Raw genomic sequence first — 21,058 nt, 5'->3', positions numbered from 1 at the left:
GTATAATTTAGTTAATATGTAAAGTTTTAAAAAAAGGCAATTTATTTTTAAATATCTCTATGCAGTGGTAAATACAAATAACCAACTATATGGTTAGGGAGCAAAATATCGAGAATAACAGACAGAAGAGATATACTGTATATACTATTAGAGGAGATATACTGTATATATTATTAGAGGAGATATACTTTATATACTATTAGAAGGGATATACTGTATATACTATTAGGAGGGATATACTGTATATACTATTAGAAGAGATATACTGTATATACTATTAGAGGAGATATACTGTATATATTATTAGAAGAGATATACTGTACATATTATCAGAGGAGATATACTGTATATACTATTAGAGGAGAGATATACTGTATATACTTTTAGAGGAGAGATATACTGTATATTCTATTAGAGGATATATAATGTATATATTATTAGAGGATATATACTGTATATACTATTAGCGGATATATACTGTATATATTATTAGAGGATATATACTGTATATACTATTAGAGGAGAGCTATACTGTACATACTATTAGAAGAGATATACTGTATATACTATTAGAAGATATATACTGTATATACTATTAGAAGATATATACTGTACATACTATTAGAAGAGATATACTGTATATACTATTAACCACTTCCCGACCGGCGCACGCCAATGTACGTTAGCAGAATGGCACGGACAGGCAAATGGGCATACCTGTACGTCCCTTTAAATTTGCAGCCGTGCCATCGCGTGCGCGCCGGCTGGGACCTCTGTGAGTCGTGTCCCAGGTCCAGCGGACTCGATCACCCCGGGGATACCTGCGATCGCCTCACAAAGAGGAAGAACGGGGAGATGCTAATGTAAACAAGCATCTCCCCATTCTGCCTGGCGACAGTGTCACTGATCTCTGCTCCCTGTGATCGGAGCAGAGATCAGTGACGTGCCATACACAGCCACGCCCCCCCCCCCACAGTTAGAAACACGCCCCAGGACACACTTAACCCCTACACTGCCCCTAGTGGTTAACCGTTTCACTGTCAGTGTCATTTACACAGGAATCTGTGCATTTGTATAGCACTAATTGCTGTATAAATGACACTGGTCCCAAAAATGTGTCAAAAATGTCCGATGTGTCCGCCATAATGTCACAGTCACGATAAAAATCACTGATCGCCGCCATTACTAGTAAACAAAAATTTTTTATTAAAAATTCCATAAAACTATCCCCTATTTTGTAAACGCTATAACTTTTGCGCAAACCAATCAATAAACGCTTATTGGCCTAAACTGAGGGAAAAAAATGTTTTTTTATATATTTTTGGGGGATATTTATTATAGCAAAATGTAAAAAATAATGCGTTTTTTTTTTCAAAATTGTCGCTCTTTTTTTGTTTATAGCACAAAAAAATAAAAACCGCAGAGGTGATCAAATACCACCAAAAGAAATCTCTATTTGTGGGGAAAAAAAGGACGTCAATTGTCAGTTAAAGCGACGCAGTGCCGAATCGCAAAAAGTGGTCTGGTCTTTAGCCAGCCAAATGGTCCGGGGCTTAAGTGGTTAAAGGGTGAATCTGGTAAATATCATCAGACTCAGAGATCATTTTTTTTTTTTATTTAAAAAACAAACAATGTCTTCCTTCAAAAAAAAATTCATTTTAAGAAAGTTCGTCCGATTTTCTAATCGTTAGTGGGGTCAAATCGACGTTCGTTTTCGTTTAGTAACATAAGAAGGATAAAAAACGAAAATTAGCCCTTTATAGTACAAAAAAAAATCACTACTGTAAGGGGTTAATTTTTTTACTGTAGAACTGTGAAAGTAATATTTATAGTAGCGATTATTTGCTCTTTTTGTACTATAAAGGGCTCATTTTCGTTTTTTTTTTTATAACTTCATTATGTTACTGGCCGATTAATCTATTATAAAAATAGTAATCGATTAATTTCATAATCGATTAGTTGTCAATGAATTGATTAGTTGGCGATAAATCAATTAGTTGTTTCAGCCCTAATCACAGTCTACAGACTTCAGTGGTCCCTTGTCTCTGTCATTATCTCTTATCTCCTATTGCACATTCTTTTTTATCTGAGCTGACATCACAGAGCAGGATTTACTAAGACAGGATCAGCTGTGCATAGCAACCAATCAGCTTCTAGCTTTCATTTTCAAAGCTTAACAGAACAAGCTGAGGCTAGATTTTGATTGGTTCCTATGCACAGCTGCTCCAGTTTCAGTAAATCCCCCCTGTGTGTGTGTGGGGGGGGGGGGGTGTGCTGGATGTATGGATGTCCTTAATCCTACCATCCCAGTCCCATCACAATAGGACATCACACAGCCGGCTACTAGACCAGTTCCTCTAGCTGCACAGCACACAGGGGGTTAATGTTTGCTCTAGTTCCGCCTCTGGCATGCTGAGTGACGTCACGCGTTTTTAAACGCAGCACGGTGATTGGCTGGGCTGGGCATTGGATACATTGTAACACCGAGCACGTTCTGTAAGTGTATCGGGCGGAGGGAGGAGATCGGTGATCGGGGACATCGCCAGGTAAGGAGAGGAGATGGGGGGGGACCACCGGACAGTCTACTCTATAGATGGCTATGAGAAGGAAGCCTGGCTGTACCGGAGGGGAACTAGAAGTCTCAGCATGCCTGTGCTGCGGTCTACATTGTATGATCATCCCCTATAGATTGCATTAGAACTCATAGAGCTTATCTGATCATCCCCTATAGATTGCATTAGAACTCCAAGAGAATGTCTGATCGCAGCTATAGATTGCATTAGAACTCCTAGAGACAATCTGATCAGCCCTATAGATTGCATTAGAACTCCTAGAGACAGTCTGATCACCCCCTATAGATTGCATTAGAACTCCTAGAGACAGTCTGATCATCCCCTATAGATTGCATTAGAACTCCTAGAGACAGTCTGATCATCCCCTATAGATTGCATTAGAACTCCTAGAGAGAGTCTGATCATCCCCTATAGATTGCATTAGAACTCCTAGAGAGAGTCTTATCATCCCCTATAGATTGCATTAGAACTCCTAGAGAGAGTCTTATCATCCCCTATAGATTGCATTAGAACTCCTAGAGAGAGTCTGATCACCCCCTATAGATTGCATTAGAACTCCTAGAGAGAGTCTTATCATCCCCTATAGATTGCATTAGAACTCCTAGAGACAATCTGATCACCCCCTATAGATTGCATTAGAACTCCTAGAGACAGTCTGATCACCCCCTATAGATTGCATTAGAACTCCTAGAGACAGTCTGATCATCCCCTATAGATTGCATTAGAACTCCTAGAGACAGTCTGATCATCCCCTATAGATTGCATTAGAACTCCTAGAGAGAGTCTTATCATCCCCTATAGATTGCATTAGAACTCCTAGAGAGAGTCTTATCATCCCCTATAGATTGCATTAGAACTCCTAGAGACAGTCTGATCATCCCCTATAGATTGCATTAGAACTCCTAGAGACAGTCTGATCATCTCCAATAGATTGCATTCGAATGCCTAGAGACAGTCTGATCATCTCCAATAGATTGCATTCGAATGCCTAGAGACAGTCTGATCATCTCCTATAGATTGCATTAGAACTCCTAGAGACAGTCTGATCATCCCCTATAGATTGCATTAGAACTCCTAGAGAGAGTCTTATCATCCCCCTATAGATTACATTCGAATGCCTAGAGACAGTCTGATCATCTCCTATAGATTGCATTAGAATGCCTAGAGGGTGTCTGATCCCTGGTATAGAATGGTACGCAGGCACATCCTCTGCCAGCTCTCCTCTAGTACTGGACACAATGTAGAAGTTCCACAGAACAAGTAAAAAGTTATTGTATCAAAAAGCAGGATAACGATAGTAAATAGTTACATGGTAAATAGTAGGTGAGGTTGAAGAAAAGACACAAGTCCATCAAGTCCAAGCTGTGTGTGATTGTAGGTGACTGTGTATTGTACCCGTCTCTAATTTTGTAGGAGATCTTCAATTTTGGCAGAACACCAGAACTTTCTTCTTCAGTATCCGTATTGATGAGTTCTTTCCAAAGTTGACATCGAAGGAAACTCGCCATGTACAATGTGTGATGTCATCACTGGTGACCTTACATGAGCGTGATGTAATAGAAGCGGAGATGAGATTGAAGTGATAAGTATGAGAAAAGTAGAGTAGGGATGTTTTTGGGAGGGTCGGGTCAGAAGGAAAGGTTAGGAGGGGGAGGGGAGGGCATCTTTGGGTGTTTTTCTGGTTTTTAAGTACTTGCTGAGACAAGAACCATTCTTGCCTGGCTTAGCTGTGCAAAGTTGTGTAGCAGAGCAGCAGAGCTCGTCCTCATCTTGGATAGCATATGGTGCATTTATTTTTCCCCATTATCTTCTACAGCAGTATATCTGGACTCCAGTTCTCAAGGCGCCCCAACAGGTCATGTTTTCATGATTTCCCTCAGATGAAACGGCTGTGGTAATTACTACGGCAGTGAAACCACGGTGGATAAAAATCTATGGTTATAATTGATTTAAATCTTTTAAATTGATTTAAATCTTTCTTTTTTTTTTTTTTTTTTTTACCACTACCTGCACACCGATCTACATCAGCACAATGGCAGCAGTGGACAGATTGGCGTACCTGTACATCCCCTTTTGATTGGCAGCGCTAGCGCGCGACGCATACAGCGTGACCGGCAGACAGAGTCCGCGGGTTTTGTGGCCACGGTGTCCTGGCAATCGTGTCACAGAGCAGCAGAACGGGGAGACAGAGATCTACTGCCTATCTGCCTTGTGACATGATAGGGATCTACTGCTCTCTGTCATCAGGAGCGGTGATCACTTTCATGTCAGTGGAAACCCATTTCCCCCCCCACAGTTAGAATCACTCCCTAGGACAGACTTAACCCCTTGATCACCCCCCTAGTGTTTAACCCCTTCCCTGTCAGTGTCATTTACACGGTAATTGGTGCATTTTTATAGCACTGATCGCTGTATAAATGACAAAATTGTGTCAAAAGTGTCCGATGTCTCAGTCACAATAAAAATTGCATATCGCCACCATTACTAAAAAAAAAAAAAAAAATCATAATAAAAATGCCATAAATCTATCCCCTATCTTGTAGATGCTATAACTTTTGCACAAACTAATCTATATATGCTTATTTATTCATTTTATATAATATGTACATTTTTTATTTATTTTCTTTTACCAAAAATATGTAGACCTAAACTGATGAATACATACGGGCCTAAACTGAGGAATACATTTTAGTATGTGTATGTGTATATCTCTATCTATATCTATCAGTATCTCACATAAGTGAGTACACCCCTCACATTTTTGTAAATATTTTATTATATCTTTCCATGTGACAACACTGAAGAAATGACACTTTGCTACAATGTAACTGTGTGTGTGTGTGTGTGTATGTATGTATGTGTGTGTGTGTGTATATATATATATATATATATATATATATATATATATATATATATATATATATATATATATATATATATATATATATATATATATATATATATATATATAATTACACACAGTTATATTGTAGTAAAGTGTAATTTCTTCAGTGTTTTCACATGAAAAGATATAATAAAATATATTTACAAAAATGTGAGGGGTGTACTCACTTATGTGAGATACTGATAGTTATAGACATACACATACTAAAATGTATTCATCAGTTTAGGTATATATATTATCATAACTTTTTTTTTTTTTTGCAAAATTGTCGCTCTTCTTTTGTTTATAGCGCAAAAAATAAAAACCAGAGGTGATCAAATACCACCAAAATTAAGCTCTATTTGTGGGATAAAAAAAGCATGTAAATTTTCTTTCGGTACAGCATCGCACGAGCGCGCAATTGTCGGTTAAACCAATGTAGTGCCGTATCGCCAAAAAAATGCTCTGGTCATTAAGGGAGTAAAATCTTCTGGGGCTGAAGTGGTTAATAGGACATCTGTGGATAGTCAGTGTCTCTGGAAATCTGGGGGGGGGTTAACAAATAAGATGTAAACTTGTGTTTATGTCCAGAGGGTTTGAAGCCGGTTCCGTCCTCCACTGCTGGTGAGCCATAGATCCTTATACCACACATGTAACCTTAGAGCTGGGCAGGAGCTCCTTAAAAATGACAGCTGGCATTAACGTTGAAGTTTTCCCAAGTCGTTGTCAATAGAGTGGGCTCCTTTTAACAAAAATCCTGAATTTCATATTAATCTGTCTACCCCGGTGTCAGTGGTAGTAAACCACGGCTGTTTTAAAAAAAAAAAAAAAAAAAAAAAAAGGGTGGGCTCATGGCATAATAAGGTTTTCCTGTTGATAAAATGAATATCTCCTAAAATGTGAACCGTTTAGGGGATATTCACCCTGGACCAGCGACGCCAGCGACACATGCGCTCTGAAGATCCGGAAATACCTTGCAGGACCTTCAGAGCTTTGAACTGAGGGCTCCCACGTGCATGCATGGGAGTGATGTCATCATGGCTCCGACCAATCACATAGCCAGAGTGCACGAACCTGGAGTAAAGACCTCTCAGCAGTGACAGCGCACCATTGGAAGGCTTTGTTTCAAAGCAAGTATTTCAGAATGTGTTAGTATGCAATTGCCTTACAGGGCTTTTTTTTTTTTTTTTTTTTAAGCCTATTAGAGCCCTTGGCTCTAATCACGTTCTTCAAAAATACACACCTCCCCCAATGGAATACATGCACTCCATACCCTGATATGTAGATCAGGGGGGCGGACGCATGGATGGGGAGGGGGCGGCGGTGCCCGTGCGCCCTCTATGGATGGGCTGCCACTGGTTGCACCACTTCTCCACCACATGTACAACCAGGACACACAGACCACAGAATGGTGTCACAAGGTCCCCTTCACATTTCTTTTCTTATTTGTGTATGCGGTGAGACCTTTGCTTTACAGTGTCAGGAAAAGTAAGAAGATAAAGCACACACGCTCATAAAATAACACAAAGTACACTGTAATAAGTTCTCATTCCTAGTGATTGTAGGTCAACCAGCCCTTGACATTCGGACTTTGCCAACAACATTCTTATCACTCAAGTTCTGCAGAAACCGCTTTATGACCACATGAACCCGCATAACTCTTCCTTCACAGCTCAGCGTGTGCGCTATGGCATCCAACCAACTATTTGTCCCAGCTGTTCCTTCATACTGACACCAGACAGATGGTGGTAGATGGTCAGACGGAACCGTGATCGTGGTCTGAGCGCTTTAAACACTTGTTCACATTGTTTTGGTCTGGGCAACTGTTAGTCAGGCAAGGCTTCTGTTCAGTGCACTTCTGGGGCATTGACGTTTTTGTTCTCTGCCCTGGAACTAGCATGGATCAAGTGGGGTAAAAAGCAGGGCTTTTTTTTTTTATTTCTCCAAGACCAGGTGCAGGAACTCTCCCTTTCCAAATAACCCTTTGTCTCCTCCCCTACTCATCTCTAAGCACTGTTCCTTGGTTTCACCCCCAAATATTTTGTGGTGCCAAGTAATTTGTATGGATTTTGTTAACAACAAGAAAAGAAGTAAAATGGACCCCCCCCCCCCCCCCTCCAACAACTATAGATCTGCCACCCCCCCAGCACCAGCAACAATGGTCCACCAGCAACAATGGACCCCCAGCCAGCATCAATGGACCATATAGCACGCCCAGCATCCCTTGCCATTACATACATTCAGTGCTGGAAGTGCGTTCCCCCGATTTCCTGCTGGAAAAATGCCCTGGCCTCCAGTGCCAGATGGGTGTGACATTCATCATAGCTGTTTTAAAGCATAACTAAAGCCAAATCATTTCATTTTTAATGGACTGGGAAATGATGAAAAACCATGTTGGGGGGGGGGGGGGGGTTCTTGCCCCCCCCCTCCCCCCGTGCCTCATTGGGGAGATCTTCCTTCATTTTCCTGTTGTGTAGAGACAGCTGGAAGTGCAAGAAAATCTCGAAATCTCTTCTGTCTTTTACACACGGTCAGACATTCCGACCACAAAATCCGTTGGATTTTTTCCGAAGGATTTTGTCCGAAACTTGTGTGGCATACACACGGTCGCACATAGTTGTCAGAAAATCGGATCGTTCTGAACTAGGTGACGTCAAATGCGTACGTCCAGGACTATAAACGGGCCAGTAGCCAATAGCTTTCATCTTAGTCGGAATTAATGCGATCGGATTTTGTTGTCGGAAAAATTTTAGATCCTGCGCTCAGACTTTTTGCGTCGGAAAATCCGTCAGAAAAAGTCAGATTAGAGCCCACACACGATCAGATTTTCCGACAATATAATCCGATCTGACTTTTTCCATCGGAATTTCCGACCATGTGTACAGGACGTTCAAAGTGAATAACACAATTCTCACTGGTACAAGTGTCCCCACTGGAAGATTTCCCCTATATTCCTGTTCTGGTGCCAACTCAAAATTTTTTTTTATTTTTATTTCCCTCACTTAGAATCCTGGTCAAAATGCCCACCAGGACAAACCAACCACCACTCTGTTCAAAACCTTTAATTTTAAAGTTTTGGCTTTAGATGCATTCTAAATTAGAATATGATTTCCTGTAGTCAGGATCTTCTACTAATGGGTCATGATTGGGCAGGGGCGGACTGACCATTGGGGCACTCGGGCACTGCCTGAGGGCCCCATGCCACTAGGGGGCCCCATCAGGGTTGCCAGCCTCAATAAAACCAGGGACAGTATGTAAAAATCTTCTTTTTTTTTTTTTTTTTAATCCCAAGATTATAGCTACCCCGCCTCTCCAGTACCTTTTCAGTGTGTGTATGTGTATACTGTGTGTGTGTGTGTATACTGTGTAGCCCCATAATCTCCTATTGCCCGGGGCCCCATGAGTTTTCAGTCTGCCCCTGTGGTTGGGACTTCTGAGCTGGCACTTTTTAGGGCAGCATGTGATTACCACTTTATCTTGAAACTTCCACTCTACCTCCCAGCTAGTAAAGACACTGTGCAGACAGTGCATGGATGCATGGGATGTACCGGTAAATTCTGGGGCGAGCCATCTGAAATTTTGGAGGTGCAAAGTGTGTGATGGCAATATCGCTATTTTATGTTCTAAATCGCTTTTGTAATCGCCCCTGTATAGGAAAACCATCTAATTGTTGTATGTGCTTCTTCACCCAGCGCCAACAGAAGAGGAGATGGAGGTGTGTGAAGATATGGCGGTTGACCTAGAAGTGGTCAATATGCGGAAGCGTCAATGTATGGATGGAGTACTGGACCACCCGCTCAATGTACGTTCTTCTATGTATTTGTCTGTGCTGAAAAGGAGATCTCTATTCACCAGTAAATCATTTAGGCAGAAGTCAGAAATCTTTATTAAAGTTGGGAATGACTAGAAATGTTAGATTTTATTTTTTTTCTATGTGTCTATCGGGAAGATTCCTCCACACCTTCTTCTGTGTGGTCACCACTCACCAGGACAATCCATAATTGCAAGAAGAGTTTCGGCTTCAGAATCCCTTTTAATTATTACATAATGAGGTGGCTTTACTAAAAGCAAATGGACTGTGCAGTTGCAACCATTTCCCCCACAAATTAGTCAGGTTGAAAAAAGACACAAGTCCATCTAGTTCACCCAAAAAAATTTAAATATACAATTCCATATACACAGTCCTTCACCCACAGTTGGGTGAAGCTTCACTTTATAAAAAGAATACCCAATCGGGGGCAAGGAAAAAAGAGCAGCATTTTTGCTTGCACATGATTGGATGATGGAAATCGGCAGAGCTTCACTGCATTTACTAATCTCTGGGGGGAAATAAATGCAACTACACTTGCAAAGTGCACAATTTGCCTTTAGTAAATCCACCCCAATGTGTACTTTATATCTATTTATTGTGTTGAGCTCTAGAAGAATGTGAACTAAAGTTTGCATTTCAGAACCAATGTATCTGGGGAAAATATCAGTAGGTTGTATCGGTCAGTAGCTTCTAAAGCCTCATACACACGATCGGATTTACGGACGGGAAATGTGTGATGTCAGGCTGTTGGCGGAAAATCCGACCGTTTGTACGCTCCATCGGACAATTGTTATCGGATTTTCCACGGACAAATGTTGGATGCCAGTTTTTACAATTTTCCACAGACAAATGTCTGTTGTCAGATTTTCCGAGCGTGTGTACACAAGTCCAAAGTACAAACACGCATGCTCGGAAGCAAGGACCAGCCAGCAGCGGTCGGTCTTGTAAACTAGCGTTCGTAATGGAGAATTAACATTCGTGATGCGGCAAATTATGAAATCTCGAAATTCAGCGCACAATTCCCTTCTTCTTTAATGGGATAATAATAAAGCTGCTTTGCTGGTGATACTGATGGAGTTATTGCAAACAAATTTTCAAAGGCTTTTTTTTTCTCGTGATATCAAGAATAATATTATTATGCTTTTTTTGCAAGTTACCACAACGCTACTATCCTGTCGTTTTTTTTTTTAAGAGAAAAGATGCAACTATGTTGGTGTCCCTTGTTAATTTTACATTGTGTGTTTTTTTTTTTTTTTTTTTTTATGTAACTGCCTACTCCCAAACTGTCATTTTGAAGTAAAATGCATAGCCAAGTAGTCTCCACAATTTTATTTTTTATTTTTTATTGTGCATTAAAAAAAAAAAAAAACTAGACATGCTATCTGCCAATAGAACTTAACCAAAAAGTGCATTCTATTCATCCAAAAATATAGACAATATACCAAATCAAATCATTATTCAACCAAAAAATGAAAAAAAAGCCTCATGCATGTGTCCTGCTTCTTAATATAGGGGGGTCAACAATGCCAAGAATTGGTGAAAGCAGGAGTCCGTCATCCGGAGATAATTCCAAAAATCATCTGGATTATTCTCCTGCAGCTCCCGCAGCAAAGGCATATGACGTAATTGGTCACGATTAATAAAGCAACCAATTTTTAGTCCAAGAAATGCTCCTCCTGTTCCCGGACTGGACTTGGGTCAAAGCAATAACTCCAGAGCCAATAATAAATAACATGTTATCTCCTCTAAATGCGCTGCATGTCTGGTTGACGAACGGCCGTTCATAAACAAACTGAAAAGCGTGAAATTAAAAGCACGAATCAACACTCACCAAACTTCTACTAAGACCGAATTGGCAGAAGGAGCCCAAAGAGTGGCGCTGAAGAGCTGAGAAGCCACGTAGTACATCGCTACGTTTGTGTTTGTTGGCCGACCATTCCTTGCCGTTTTTGTATGCAAGACAAAATCCAGGCACACTCCTTCAGACAAAAGTCTGAGGTTTTGTCTGTGGAAAATCCGATCGTGTGTACGAGGCTTAAATGTCTCATCCACTCTGGTAAGAGCTGTGCTACTGTGGTGTACCAACGCCTACCCAGCCATAGTGACCATTTTGATTTCCGACTTGTGATTCTTTAACCCTCTTCCCAACCACAATCTTTAGAACAATGTCCCTCAACATTTTACACCATGCTCATTACTTTTTTGTTTTCTAAAAGTAAACTGCTGTCTGCATCTTATTAATTGCTATTGAGAAACCATGGCATAAAGGTGTATTGCCTCAAGAAGCCTTTCAGTGTGCCATGGGAACTTTTAAAACCCAGATTATTAAGAATTATACCAGTGGTTCTTAACCTTTTAGTCATGACACACTTTACAAGTATGCAAAATCTCTAAGCACCCCGTATAAAATGTCACATCAGAGTCCTCACCTTTTTAAATTTGAGTCCTCGTCCAGCCCACCTGCACTATGGAAACACCTGCTGCTGAGCAAAAATATGTCAGCTTGATACGTCTGACAAGCCCAGAAGACACCCCAGAGTACTTGTGCTTTGACCTGGCATAAATACCCAACTATGATCAATAAGAATGATGGGGCAAGCCCCATTGACCCATATAGGAGGTGCAGCCTCAATGGCCAATAGTGAGAGCTGAAGGGCGGAAGGGGCCCTGAATGTAACCTGAGCTGTGGTCTGTATTTTTATTCTTTAGTCTGTTAACCACTTGCCGCCCACCCTATAGGCAATTGACGGTGGCAAAGTGGTTGCATAATCCTGATCGGACGTCATATGACGTGATCAGGATTATGAGCCGCTGCGCGCCACCGGGGGCGCGCATCGCGGCGATCGTTGTTGTGGGGTGTCAGTCTGACACCCGGCAACTACGATCTCGGTAAAGAGTCTCCGACGGAGACTCTTTACCACGTGATCAGCCGTGTCCAATCACGGCTGATCACAGTGTAAATAGGAAGAGCCGGTGATCGGCTTTTCCTCACTCGCGTCTGTCAGACGTGAGTAGAGGAGAGCCGATCGGCTGCTCCTCTGACAGGGGGGGTCTGTGCTGATCGATTATCAGCACAGCCCCCCGAGGATGCCCACACTGGACCACCAGGGATGCCACCAGACCACCAGGGATGCCAAGCAAAAGGTAATCCTCCCTAGACCACCAGGGATGCCAGTCAGTGCCACAATGGATGCCAATCAGTGCCCATAATGGATGCAAATCAGTGCCCACAATGGGCATCACTGATTGGCATGCATTATTGTTTGGCACTGATTGGCATCCATTAGTACAGTATAACACCTGTGCCGCCTATCAGTTCCCACCTGTGCCGCCTATCAGTTCCCACCTGTGCCGCCTATCAGTTCCCACCTGTGCCGCCTATCAGTTCCCACCTGTGCCGCCTATCAGTTCCCACCTGTGCCGCCTATCAGTTCCCACCTGTGCCACCCATCCATGCCCATCTGTGCCACCCATCCATGCCAATCCGTGCCAGCTATCAGTGCCAATTTGTGCCACCTATCAGTGCCCATCCGTGTCGCCAATCAGTGCCACCCATCAGTGCCGCCTATCAGTGTCCATCAGTGCCACCTCATCAGTGCCACTTCATTGGTGCCACATCATTGGTGCCCATCAGTGTAGCCCCATCAGTGCCCATCAGTGAAGGAGAAAACGTACTTAGTTACAAAGTTTTGAAACTGAAACAAAAAAAAACATTTTTTTTCAAAATTTTCGGTATTTTTTTATTTGTAGCGCAAAAAATAAAAACCGTAGAGGTGATCAAATACCACCAAAAGAAAGCTCTATTTGTGGGAAAAAAATGATAAAAATTTCATTTGGGTACAGTGTAGCATGACCGCGCAATTGTCATTCAAATTGTGACAGCGCAGAAAGCTCAAAATTGGTCTGGGCAGGAAGGTGTTTAAGTACCCGGTATTGAAGTGGTTAAAGAGGAAGTAAACCCTGATGGATGTTACTTCCTCTTTGTCTCCCTGCAAAGATAAAGCATAATGGACTACTATGCATCGCATAGTAGCCCATTATGTGTCACTTACCTGACACAGGAGCCAGCGATGTCACCGCTGTCCTCTGTAGTCCAGAGCATCCATCTTCTTCCGGGTATCGCTGCTCCAGCCACTCACAGCGCCGGAGCAGTGATGACATCACTCCCACGCAGGCGCACGGGAGCCGCCCCTAATGGCATATCGCTGCTAAGGGCGATAGTGTGCCTGCGTGCCACTGTCTACGGCACATGCACCGTAGACAGCTGTCACTGTCTTTTAGTAAATATCTCCTAAACCGTGTAGGTTTAGGACAGGGATATGCACTTAACGGACCTCCAGCTGTTGCAGAACTACAATTCCCATGAGGCATAGCAAGATTCTGACAGCCACAAGCATGACACCCAGAGGCAGAGGCATGATGGGACTTGTAGTTTTGCAACAGCTGGAGGTCCGCTAATTGCATATCCCTGGTTTAGGAGATATTTCTTGGACCTACAGGTAAGCCTTAATCTAGGCTTACCTGTGGGTCAAAGTGGTTTGTAAGGGTTTACAACCACTTTAATATTGACCTAGATGCTTCTGACTCAAAAACCCCACTATTGACCCTTAATAATGGACAGCTTTACTGACCAGTAGGGAGTGCAGAAGAGGTGGGCCTGAGCTCAACCTTCTGAAAATTCAAGCAACTTCAGCTATTTTTTTAAATTATATTGCCCTCAAGTCTTATACTTATGTTCATGCAAGGCCTATGTTCTGTGGGCCACTTGGAGCCACCCACCCTTCCCTGAAAAATCTCCCATTCAGGGAAATTGTTCTGTTCATGAGCAGAAAACTCTTCTTAATTCTCCTTAAGAAACCAACTATTGTGTCCCAATGGTACACGATTTCCCTATAGGAGTGAATGGGATATTTTGCATATCTGCATAAGAAGCTGCCCTATCAGAAGCGTTTGGAGTGGTGGCTTCCAGTTGGTTACACAGTAGTAGTGCTGCAGTGTAAAAGCCTAAACCAGTTTATAAAATAACAAATAGCAAAATTTTAAGGTAAATCAGGTGCAAGCCTTTCCATTGTATGCTCGATTCATGTTGTTATGGATCAGTACTCAGTTTCACTCTCTGCATTGTGGCAAAAGCAATCAATGAGTTATTAATTTTTATCCAGGAAACATGACAACTGTCCTAAAGTCACTTCGCTCTACCTACCCTACTCCTATTGTACACTATGAGTTCTCTGTCATGTGTTGTAAAATCTAAGGAGTGCCTCCCAGGGTCGCTAGCACTATACTTCCTGAAGCCTTTCTTGGATAACTCTTGGTCTCTATTTCTTGTATTACCATTCACAAACAAATGGCCCCTGCCCCCATCTATAACTGGCCTTTACGGCAAGCGGCACATGGAAGGGCAACGCATACAAGACAAAACCAAGAGAAAATTCCCAGCTCAACTCTCCACCCAGTCTGTTTACCAACCAAATGAACTTGTCTAAGCCCTTGTACACACGGTCAGAGATTCCGACTGTGTGCGGTCTCCATCGGAGTATCCGATGGACCAAGTTTTCCAACTTGGTAAAATTTTCCGACAAAATGCTCCGATCGCACATACTCCGATCATGTGTAGAGAATTCCGATCGGACAAAGTGCCATGCATGCTCAGATCAAATTCCTACACCAAAGCTATTGGCTACTAGCGTGAACATAGTCCCGCCCTAACGAAATAACGTCATCACGTCGGATTTTCCAACAACTTTTTCCGACCGTGTGTATGCAACAGTTTCGGACAAAATCCGATGGATTTGGTTGTCGGAATCTCCGACCGTGTGTATAAGGACTAACAGTCTGCATTAAAAACAGGGGTTTAGTTTGCACACATATGTAAGCCGCAGGGCCCCATCATGGCACCGTGTATTACCTGCAGTTGGTTGGTAAGCAGACTGGAGTTGGGATTTTTTCTGGTTTTGTCATGCATGCATTGTCCTTCCATGTGCTCCTTGCTGTGAAGACCGGTTATAGTTGGAATATGTACCAATACAAAAAATACTGTATATATCTGATGCAGCTTAACAGACAATAAAAATACACTAATCCTTTTATATATATAGCTGTAGTTTCTATTTATAGATTATTTTAGGGTAGGGTTACACTATAGTCTTGATGTAATGAAGGCACTGAGCAAGTAGGATGTTTCTCAAGCTTCAGTTTTCACCATTTAAAAAAATAAATACTTACCTACTTTACCTTTTTAGTGGTAGGTTATGATTCTACCCTGTAAAGCAGTAGTCAACTTTCTTGATATGGACGGCCTCAAGTACAGCCCCTGACACCAACAAAGGGCTGCACATAAAATTCGGTGACTTTCCACGGTCAGACAGCAGACACACAACAGGTTATGATACAAGAGATGGTCAGACTGTGGACATAATATAGGAGATGGTCGCTAACTGCTGATGTGATAAAAGATACGGTAATTCAAGAGCCGGTCAGAGGCTGCGGACGTATTTGAAGAGCCAGTCAGAGGCTGCGGACGTATTTGAAGAGCCGGTCAGAGGCTGCGGACGTATTTGAAGAGCCGGTCAGAGGCTGCGGACGTATTTGAAGAGCCGGTCAGAGGCTGCGGACGTATTTGAAGAGCCGGTCAGAGGCTGCGGACGTATTTGAAGAGCCGGTCAGAGGCTGCGGACGTATTTGAAGAGCCGGTCAGAGGCTGCGGACGTATTTGAAGAGCCGGTCAGAGGCTGCGGACGTATTTGAAGAGCCGGTCAGAGGCTGCGGACGTATTTGAAGAGCCGGTCAGAGAATGCGGATGTATTTGAGGAGCCGGTCAGAGGCTGCGGACGTATTTGAAGAGCCGGTCAGAGGCTGCGGACGTATTTGAAGAGCCGGTCAGAGGCTGCGGACGTATTTGAAGAGCCGGTCAGAGGCTGCAGACGTATTTGAAGAGCCGGTCAGAGGCTGCGGACGTATTTGAAGAGCCGGTCAGAGGCTGCGGACGTATTTGAAGAGCCGGTCAGAGGCTGCGGACGTATTTGAGGAGCCGGTCAGAGGCTGCGGACATGGTAGAAGTTTTTGGAGACTGAGGGACATGCTTCAGGAGACAGTCCTATAACCGGGCAATAGGGAAACAAGGATTAGTATCTACAGGGACCCCTAGGGTTGCACAAAAAAGTGCCAAAGGGCTACAGGTTGGGCACCAGGGCTGTAAAGGTATCACAATAAACATTTGTAATTGAGCTTTATGTATCGTTTCATGGACACCCAACTCCAGACTTTCTTTATGAACATCCAATTTCTTCTTCTCCCCTTCTTGAAGAGAAAAAAAAAAAAAGGCCCCTGAGATATCAGTTTGCACTTTACAATTTGTGCATTCAGAGATTCCTATGACTTGTCTGTCAGGCTCAAAGTTCATATCATTAGTCGCCTTAACACATTTACACACCCTGGAATTCTGCTTTCCTTAGTGTGAAAATGTCAACCAAAGCGGCACACTTAAGGCGAGAACTTGTAAACGGCATCCCAGCTGTCCAATATAAATGTATTTATTTATTTTTTTTCATCCAAGGGTATAACGTGCTAAGGCTGTTTTTTTTTTTTTTTTTTTTTTTTTTTTTTTTTTTTTTTTGGCTTTAATGGGAAAACCATTATTGTTGAATATTTATTTTTATTTTTTTATGTCTTACAGCGTCTATACAGAAAATGTTCAGCAGGTACACATGTCCATAGAGGTGATTCGCACAACCGATGTTGCACTAAAATCTTGCATTTTATTTAGAAGAACCACGGTGTGCAAGTTGCAGTTGGTCAGTTAACGAGTTTCAGCCCACATGGTTTTAATCATAACTGTGGGGATCACTTCTATGGACAATTACTAACAGCTGTGCGACTGCAGGCCGAGCACCCGGGAGCTCCACTAATGGTGGATGGTATTGGTTATAGCACTAAATTCTTTATCTACAACAGCAGGTGCACATACATAGTATGAGATGCCTAGTGTGTATCCATTGTTGTGTACGCAGAGGCAATCTCTCCCCCTCCTTTGATCACATACCCTCCTTCTCAGCTGCAGAAGGAGCTCAGGGAGGAGAAACAAGAGTTCACTGACCTTCCCAGTGAATGGCAGTACCAGATTGGAGAGGGGACAGGACAAGTCTGATCATTGTGTAGAGCAGGCTGAGATGCCAAGTTTCTAGCACAGCTAGAGAACTGACCATGCTGTGTTTTAATGCTTTGGTGTGGTCAGCTTTTAAAAAAGAAAGCAGAGGCAATGGCAAGAACACCAGTGATTTCATTTAAAGGAAACCATACAAAGAGAACAGGATAGGTTTTCATACATGGTACAACAGGCACATATCAGGATTATATAATGCTGGGTATACATACTCTTTAACCCCCCCCCTCTCCTCTGCTCTTTGCCTTTTGTATGGCATATACATTTTGAAGGGGTCTCAAACTGGTGGCCCTCCAGCTGTTGCGGAACTACATTATTGTAACTGTCAGCCTTGTAATGCCTCATGGGACTTATAGTTTTGCAACAGCTGGAGGGCCGCCAGTTTTAGACCCCTGATTCAATGTTTCGATGGCGCCCGCATCATTGGATTTGATTGACAGCAGCGGGAGCCAATGGCTGTACTGCTTTCAATCTATCCAATCAAGAGCTGAGAACACTGGGCAGAGAGAGCGCGTCCCCGTGGGACAAGTTCAAGGGTGCAGGTAAGTAAAATGGGGGGGGCGGTCACTGACAGGTGTTTTTTCACTTTAATGCATAGGATGCATTAAGGTGAAAAAAAAACACGAACCTTTACAACCCCTTAAAACTGGCCTATGATGACCTCAAAGCCGTTCTCCAGTCTGACCTGCAGGTGGCACACACAGGGGAGTTGCAGTGCAACCCACACCAGATGCAGGCAGGAAATATTGAGGTATGTTGCCAACATATGGATGTATGGGCAGTACAGGGCATTTGTTTTTGAATCTGACTTCTAATAAAGTATGCTGCAGTGCTAAACCCCATTTGTTTTTATAATATCTGTTGGGGGGGGGCGCTTTGATGACAATTTCTGACCTTGTGTTCCTAAGTGTGTACATCTACTGCTAAGGGGATTTCCCCGTAACCCTCCTGTTTTTTTTTTCATATTTTTAATTTGGGCTGCATTCACACCTGAGCATTTCAAAGTACCACGTTTTTTTTTTGTTCAGGTCACCAATGTAAAAGGCAGAAAAATGCCTGTAATCTGCCCCAAAGAAGCTCATGTTCTTTTTTTTTTTTTGCGCTTAGGGCGTTTTTCAGGCGTTTTGCTTCAATTGACAAAACGCTCCTTATCTCACCTGGAACGATGGGTTTTATTTTTTTCCATGACCAAACGCTCAGATGCCATTGAAATGAATGGAATTTTGCTTGTTGGGCTTTTTTTTTTTTTGTAAATGTATTTATTTATTTTTGGGGGCGTTTTACAAGCTGAAACCGTTTCGGTGTGAATGCAGCCTAAAGCCTCGTACACATGATCAGATTGTTGCCCAACAAAACCGTGGAATTTTGTCCAAAGGGCATTGGCCCAAATTTTGTCTTGCATACAAAGGGCAAGGAATTGTCGGCCAACAAATACAAATCTTTAGTGTCACCCTTTGGGCTCCTTCTGCTAATTTCGTGTTGTTAGAAGTTTGAGTGATTCATGTTTTTATTTGCGCTTTGCAGTTAGTTTCTGAACGGCTGTTCTTCAACCAGTCATGTTGTGTAATCGGAGGAGATAACATGTTATTATTGGCCTTGGAGTTATTGCTTTGACATTTTTATTTTATTTTTTTGGTTGAACAATAATTTGATTAGGTATATTTTCTATGTTTTTGGATGCATAGAATGCACTTTTTGGTTAAGTTCTATTGGCAGATAGCATGTCTAATTTTATTTGTTTTCTTTTTTTAATGCACAGTAAAAAAAAATTTTGGTAGAATACTTGGCTATATGTTTTAGCCCTTGTACACACGGTCGGACATTCTGACAACCAAATCCGTTGGATTTTGACCGACGGATTTTGTCCGAAACTGTTGCGCACACACAGTCAGACAAAGTTGACGGAAAATCCGATTGTACATAACGTGATGACGTAATTTCGTTAGGACAGGACTACATTCAGGCTAGTAGCCAATAGCTTTGGTCTAGGAATTTGATCTGAGCATGCGTGGCACTTTGTCCGTCGGAGTAGGCTACACATGATCAGAGTATGTCCGATCGGAGCATTTTGTCGGAAAATTTTACCGGCGAGTTGGAAAAGTTGGTCTGTCAGATATTCCGACGGAAACAGTTCGATGGAGACCATACACAGTCGGAATATCCGACAAAACAGTCCGATAGGACACATTCCGTCGGAATCTCCGACCGTGTGTACAAGGGCTTACTTCAAAGCAGCTTCATTATTATCCCATTAAAGAAGAATAGAATTGTGCGCTGCATTTGGAGATTTCATAATTTGCCACGTCACGAATGTTAATTATCCATTACGAGCGCTAGTTTACAAGACTGACCGCTTCTGCTTCCGAGCATGCGTGTTTGTACTTTGGACTTTTGTCCAACGGACTTGTGTACGCACGCTCGGAAAATCCGACAACACACATTTGTCAGCGGAAAATCTGACAACAATTGTCCGATGGAGCGTACACACGGTCGCAGTTTTCGCCAACAGCCTGTCATCACACTATTCCTGTCGGAAAATGTGATCATGTATACGAGGCTATAAACAATATAGAATACTATAGAAGGGGTTGGAACATCTGCAGTGGGTGATGGAGTAGCCAAAAAAATGCAAAGCAAAGTGGATTGGTGTGCTTGTGCAACATATACCTGAAATGTCACCTATGGGGAAAATTCTGTAAAGTCTCTTCTGTTGACTAGTGTATATTAACAGTGGTGGGATCCGCTGTCGGAATAGTGTGTGCGTGCGTGTGTTGATTTTCCCCCATGCACCCACACGAGATGGACAGAGGAATCAAACACACTACTTAATTTCTATCGTCCCTTTCATTTCTGTAAATGGATGATGGCAATGTAATTATTTTAATGAAAAACTAAAATTTAAAAATCTCAGTACCTTTTTCTTATGTGATATACAGCTGTCACAGGACCCAGCTCTCTCCCAGCAGGAAACATAAGCAGGAGGCGCCTCTAGTCGTCTGCTGCTGGTCACATGTTCAAAAATAAATGCATTTGGAATACAGAGGTAGGAAAAAAAATGTATCAAACTGTCTTAAATTGGCATCAAAATGTATATTTGAAAACAAATCTTTGTGAAAATAACGTGGTGTGGGCAGATTTCTGCCAGGCCGCGTCACACCCTACCAGCCTGTGTCTTATGCCCCTTACGCACGGTCTGATTTTCGATGGAAAATGTGCGATCGGATTATGTTGGAAAATCCGACCGTGTGTGGGCTCCATCTGACTTTTTCCGTCCGGATTTTCCAACGCACAAAGTTTGAGAGCAGGAGCTAAAATTTTCCGACCACAAAATCCGATCGCATAGATTCCGATCGTGTGTGTAGACAATTCCGACAAAGTGCCACGCATGCTCAGAATAAAACGAAGAGACGAAAGCTATTGGCTACTGGCCCGTTTATAGTCCCGACGTACGTGTTTGACGTCACCTCATTCAGAACGGTCGGAACTTCCGACAACTTTGTGCGACCGTGTGTATGCAACACAAGTTTCGGCCAAAATCTGACGGATTTTGTGGTCGGAATGTCCAACCGTGTGTATGGGGCATTAGACTTAAAGGGAGGTGAAGTATCCATCAACCTACATGTAATATC

General features: G+C 42.5%; 1 protein-coding gene across 1 annotated transcript in view; it reads left to right on the top strand.

The window, feature by feature from the left end:
• The first annotated feature begins 2,412 nt into the window (after nt 1-2,412).
• Nucleotides 2,413-21,058, top strand: part of LOC143930874 (uncharacterized) — a 69,963-nt gene continuing 51,317 nt past the window's right edge. Inside the window, exons 1-2 of the mRNA XM_077455518.1 lie at nt 2,413-2,546; nt 9,150-9,259. Of these exons, the coding sequence (XP_077311644.1) occupies nt 9,167-9,259 (93 nt within the window). The 5' untranslated portion in view covers nt 2,413-2,546; nt 9,150-9,166. The remainder of the gene's footprint in view (nt 2,547-9,149; nt 9,260-21,058) is intronic.

This window comes from Lithobates pipiens, unplaced genomic scaffold, assembly GCF_037356315.1.
Source record: "Lithobates pipiens isolate NorthernLeopardFrog02 unplaced genomic scaffold, aLitPip1_a1.2 Scaffold_25, whole genome shotgun sequence".
Lineage (NCBI taxonomy): Eukaryota > Metazoa > Chordata > Amphibia > Anura > Ranidae > Lithobates > Lithobates pipiens.
Note: the sequence above shows the minus strand (reverse complement) of the source record. Positions and strands in the feature narration are given on the sequence as shown.